This window comes from Aspergillus saccharolyticus, assembly GCF_003184585.1.
Source record: "Aspergillus saccharolyticus JOP 1030-1 unplaced genomic scaffold BP01scaffold_84, whole genome shotgun sequence".
Lineage (NCBI taxonomy): Eukaryota > Fungi > Ascomycota > Eurotiomycetes > Eurotiales > Aspergillaceae > Aspergillus > Aspergillus saccharolyticus.
This window is the reverse complement of record NW_020290694.1, coordinates 40,199-46,065: the sequence shown is the minus strand read 5'-3', so window position 1 is coordinate 46,065 and position 5,867 is coordinate 40,199. Positions and strand designations below refer to the sequence as shown.

The 5,867-nt window shown below is 40.4% G+C and overlaps 2 protein-coding genes across 2 annotated transcripts in view; both read right to left on the bottom strand.

Annotated features, from left to right (window-relative positions):
* Positions 1–2,478: 2,478 nt before the first annotated feature.
* BP01DRAFT_370171 (uncharacterized protein) lies at positions 2,479–3,604 on the bottom strand (the record flags this gene model as incomplete). The annotated part of the gene is made up of 3 exons (XM_025576589.1): positions 2,479–2,681; positions 2,774–2,863; positions 2,938–3,604. 3 exons carry the CDS (start codon positions 3,602–3,604, stop codon positions 2,479–2,481), a joined length of 960 nt encoding a protein of 319 aa, XP_025426104.1.
* Positions 3,605–5,457: 1,853 nt separating this feature from the next.
* Positions 5,458–5,867, bottom strand: part of BP01DRAFT_361536 (uncharacterized protein) — a 1,516-nt gene continuing 1,106 nt past the window's right edge. Inside the window, exon 2 of the mRNA XM_025576175.1 lies at positions 5,458–5,764. Within this exon, the coding sequence (XP_025426103.1) occupies positions 5,592–5,764 (173 nt within the window). The 3' untranslated portion in view covers positions 5,458–5,591. The remainder of the gene's footprint in view (positions 5,765–5,867) is intronic.

The window sequence follows — 5,867 nt, the reverse complement described above, 5'->3', positions numbered from 1 at the left end:
AAATAACAGCTAAAAAAAAAAAAAAAAAAAAAAAGAGAGAAAAGAAAGAAATAATAATAAATAATAATAAAAAACTACTACTTATTAATAACTCTTCTTTAGTTCTAATTCTATAAATTAAAAGAAAGAAAAATAAAAGAAAAGAAGAAAAGAAAAAGAATTAAGAGGTCTCTTATTTCTCCTAAACTAACTAGAGGAAGCTTTACTTAATCTAATAAAAGAAATCAGCTACTACTAAACTAAATTCTATTATATACTATATTCAGTCGGTCAACTCTTTAATAATATTACAAGGGAGAGTAGTAATAGCTATAGACTTATACTTAGACTTATCTAGGTTATAGTACCTATAGTAAATACTATAATTCTTAAACTTATACCTAGTACAAGCACCTCCCTATCATCCAGATAGTTAAATAGTCTATCAAAATTTTATTTAATTATTATACTTATAGTAATATAGCACAACCAAACCACAAGATATAATTAGGAGACTATTAATATAAGAGAAGTACCTAGTATATATCTAATAATATTAGCTTTTTATATAAGAATACTAGATTATCTTATCTAAGTAATAGTAAGAGCATCAGCTCTTATCTTGAATTTATAATAAGAAAAGTACTAAACATACTACTAATCCTAAGTATAACAAAGTTAAAGCAAAGTCTTATTTCTATATACTAAAAATCATATAGTAACCTAACACTCAGGATCACTAGTATAAGTATTATAGATAGTCGAATAGCACACAGGAATAAAGAATAAATTATAATTAGAGATAGAAGTAGAAGTTTAAGAGGGATTATAATAAATAGAATTAAGAGAATTATCTAATTAGTTAGATTTATTAGCTCCAGAATTAGAAAGAGGAGATATTATATAGTAGAAGAAAGAGATAATAGTAAATTATATAAGTAAAAGAAGAGTAAACTGAGAAGAAAGAGAAGATACTTAAAAAAAAAAAAAAAAAAAAAGAGAACTAACTTAGGGGGGGATAGTCTTCTTATATAGTACTTTATATATTCTATACAAAGCTAATGACTAAGCCTAATCATATCCCCAGAACTGGTTATGCAAGCTGCACAAAGAAAGTTCTATTCACTAGAGAACCATTAGATTCACTAGATCAAGAGGAATCGTACGACAGAGGGAATAATAGTAAATAAAATAAGCTCTGTCTGTACTTATACTATCTACTAACCAGCTATAACACTGCCTGGGAAGGAAACTAAAGTACAGAACTATTACCCCAAACCTGTACTACTGATCGTACGAATATAAACCACAAAGAGAGATAAGGAAGAAGAGAGAAGCTTCTATTATAGGACTAAGACCCTGATATAGAGCTCAGCTTCAGGCACTAGTTAGTGCCTAAGGTCTTATATACTATACACTAAACTAGCGCTAGCTTAGTTCATACACACCTAAAAGAATTTCATATAAATAGATAAAATAGCTCTTCAGCTATTTCTTCTTGTTCAAAGACATATTTTAATCAGTATAATCTATCTATCCTGTAATAATAAGTAATACTTCTATAATCTAGTATAATTTTAAGTAATTTAGCTAGTTACTTCCTCTCCTAATCTATTGTATTATATTAGTCTAATAAATTATATCTGGAGATATACCAGCTAATCAGAATGCCTACCGGGCCCCATCCTAGGTCTGATGAAGGTTCATCAGACCAACCCTTGTGGATTATATACCAGCCAATCAGAATGCCTACCGGGCCCCATCCTAGGTCTGATGAAGGTCCATCAGACCAACCCTTGTGGATTAGAGTCTTAGAGATAAAAGCACCTCTTATCACATGTGCTACTTTACCTTTTGGTGATTTCCTTGTTCTCTCAACGCCTTTTCTGATAAATGTAACCCCTAATGTAACATGGGACCAGGGAAGGCTGGATAGCTATTTTTCCATATATGGGGCTGCGTTGAATCATGTTTTGAAGAATTTGGCGTACTGGGCAAGTTCTTGGGCTTTGAGAAAGTATCTTCGTAGCTAGCTGTAACAAACAGACTCACGGGGGCTCCAGGGCCCCCGGACGTTAATAGAACTTAAATAAATTGAGACAATCACTACAAAATAACTACCATTTGCAGTAGTAGAGTACAGCTGGACATATTGTTCTAGTGAAGCGATAATTTTATAGCTTTCTACAGATATAATGTTTTTAAGGAAAAGAATGTCTACTTTGTAACTTACCCAGTACAGACCTAATTAACAGTTTCAAGCATTCACTCTCGTAAGACGTATCAAATACACATTCCAGAGAAAAAAAAAAACAAAAGAAACCAAAATCAACAAATACGCTTGACTGATAACAAGCAAGGAACTGATCTGTACGACAATTATGATGAAAGTTTTTATAGTACAGGTCGTGATCAGTTTCCGCTCAAATACCGCAGACTTTCCGACGGAGGCGGATCAAGATCTGTTCCTGCTCTCTTCTAGCCCTTATCTAAGGCTTTTCAGACGCGCCAGATCATGTGGTTGTTGTGAGAGCGGTAGATTTCACGATTGGTCGACCCATTGAAAAGCCGGCATTTGCGTTGTCCGGGTTCGTAATTCACTCGTACACATCCGCTCCGTTCGGCATCGTCACATAACTTAAGGCAAGCCGCCAACGAGTTGATATCCCGGCTCTCATATACTGGAGCATCAGCCAGCGTGCCTATAGTTACCATTAGCTATAGCCGTAGCTAATCTCCTGATTTCAACAGAATGTGTAGAGCTAAGCAAGCGCTATGTCACCCGGCAACTTACTTTGATGATAATAAACCCTGTATGTACGATCTTCAATCGTCACTGTTTGAAACTCTTCCAATGGTACGTCGTCTTGCGTCTTGCCGGTTGCTGCAAATTTGCGGTTCGCAAAATCAATATACCTCAATACTAATCAGTTAAGGAATGGGACAACGGAAACATACGGTCGGCTTGATTATAGATCTCGTCCGTGAAGCTAATACACGACTTAATCTGTGTCTGTAATGAGGCCACCGTTGCATCAACGCTCGTCCTGCACGCTTCGTTTGCCGCATCAACACGGATTTGGCCAGCTCGATTGGCGGCATCGACGCGGGTCTCGCAAGCCGTATTTGCCGCTGCGACACTGATCCGGCACGCGTTGTTGGCCGCTGCCACGCTCTCCTGCGCGGCCTGATTGGCAGCATCAACACGCGACTGGCAGGCTTGGTCAAGATCCTGACCTGCTAGCTTTTCCAGGGCTAGGTACCCTGTACTGTACTCGTCGGTGTTGGTGTGTGCTTCCGCTGTACGGGTCAGGAAGCAACGAGACTGGGAACTCATCCAGGTACTTGCCCTGCACTTTTCATCATCAAGGCAGAGCCGCGCACATGTTGCAGCAGTATGAGCAGTACGAGAGGTGGTATCGTACCCACTCATCCATGCATTACAGGTATAACGAAAACGTCCAGTATCCAGCATCTCAACCCCGGTCGCTCCAGCGGTTGGACAGCATATCTGGTAGTTTGCATGGCCTTGACCGCCAGCTCCTGAGATACAAGAACCAGGGTTCTCACTAACCGAGAGAGAGGCCAACTGTAGAAGAAGGATAAACGAAACAAGAAACAACATAATGAAAATACTCTTGTTCAAGGGAGGGGGGGTGTAGAAAATTGGTGTGGAATGTGGAAACTCGAGAAGGAATGTTGAGGGGCTCGGTTTTCTTTTATATCTACTTTCTACTCTCTACCAGTCTATATCCTTGGGATTAGACAATTTTTGAATGAGCCCCTCAGTAATAGCAATATGACCAATAGTGGGTGCGTCTTACGTAGGATGGTTTAGTTAATACTTTACAGTATGACTAAATCTAGCTCCTACTGTTGGATTCCTTGTGATATCATAAGGTGCTTCAAAGACACTCGTACTACCCTAGGAAGCTCAGTGGAATAATGATACTTTATCTAAAATGGATGATGTCAAGCATAAGTCTGATGTAAATTGTCGTCATGCTACATCTGGGCCTGCGTTGGCAAAAAAAGAGTTCGTGGGGAGTGATATTCATGAAGACTCGTGCACACCGTCCCCAATATAGCCATGGGGATTTTATCGGGCTTGCTGTTTTCGAAAAGAGACGCTGAACCCTAAATTAAGATTGTTAGACCTGCTTCCGGTTTCGGTCAATGGCATCCGTCCCGAACCACAGCTGTGGAAATTACCCTAGGGCACATCCAGATTGTGGGCCGGCCAGAATCACGTAGAAAACAATAGCCAATTAAATAGATGATGTAACTATGGACTATTAAATATATGACGCGTATATTCTGAGGAACCAAATACATGTGTGTAGTTTCACTTATGAAGCCCATATGTGCAGTCAAGATCACCCACTTTGAAGTGAACCTCGCATCCTATGGGAAATCCGATTCTAAAAACGCTTCTCTTTTCCAGCAGAATTCGATCGCCCACAGAATTTTTTCAACTGGGTCTGCATACAGTCTGAGATACAGCAAGAGTGAGCTAGATGTGGTATGCAATTCGCTTGTAAGAACAACGATCTCAGCTTTATTCAATTAGCCTACACCAGAAACTGTGATAAGTCCGGGGATATCATAACAGGGTAATATCTACTCAGAGGTGGGCTACTAATCGCTCTTCTCGACAAAAGGACCTGATCCTAATGACAGTCTTAGAAGCATTACTTGACCATCACAAGCACCTCAAGTACAATACATGTAGGCAGTTACCTTCCAAAGCAGATGTACAAGCAATGTATTTTGATCCTCGATAAGCTCAAGGTGCAATTGATGTTCAAATTGTATTGCATTAAGCACTCGCAAGAATCTTGGGCATGAAAGCAACACATTAATACAAACCTATCTCAGTTGAGCTCTGACCGCAACCGGTACTACTTTATATAGACTAAAGTAAGATTTTCTACTGTATCCATGTCTGGCTAAGAGTGTCTTAGAATTTTTGAGCTTGTTCTAGACCCATCACATCCTTGTTACAGCTCCGGAGGATCTGGAAAGGGCACAAATGGAAATGAGTAGCTCCTTGCCGAGGTCAAAGATCCGATCGATAAGATATACACATTACTTCGAAACACATCATGCTTATCAACAAAGACTTCGTCGTGCCTTGGCGATTTTGGTGCAGTATATCTGTTGAATCTAATTCTGAAGTGTTTACAGTGTCGCTTCAGGGCGCACAGGCTGTACAGACAAGTTATCAAGGTCAAGCATAGCTGGTATTAGTTCATTTGACTTCGGAATGGACCTCTCTTGCCAGAATAATCATAGTGCTACTTAAGTATTGACTGCGAGGCATCAAATTGAGAGGAACTGAATGCTTTTGTTATGTTCACCTACACCCGCAATGTGACTTCTCATAGCAGAATGCAGGCCTGTTCGAAAACCTCCCTATCGCTGGATTTTCACTAAGGACACCGTAATCAAGCCATAGACTTGTGAGAGAAACAATACCGGAAACCTTGCGGGTCCAAGATACCTAACCTAGGCTTACAACTGAATGTCTCATCTGGAGGAACGGCACGCATCTCATTTTCAATGACTTTGCCCAGGCATTGGAGCCTTGGATAGTCATCGGCCTTGTAAGTCTAGACAGCCACAGTAGGCGGAATGCATTGCCACCACCACCCCCACTGTCTACCAGGCGGGCAACCACTTCCACTGCCATTATCATCGTTAGGAATGCAACCTCCGTTGGGGCCAAGCTTAGTACCAGGCGGGCAGCCACTTCCACTGCCATTGTCATCCTTGGGGATGCAACCTCCACTAGGGCCAGGCTTAGTACCAGGCGGGCAGCCACTTCCATCATCACTGTCCTTGGGGATGCAACTTCCATTGGGGCCAAGCTTGGTGCCAGGCGGGCA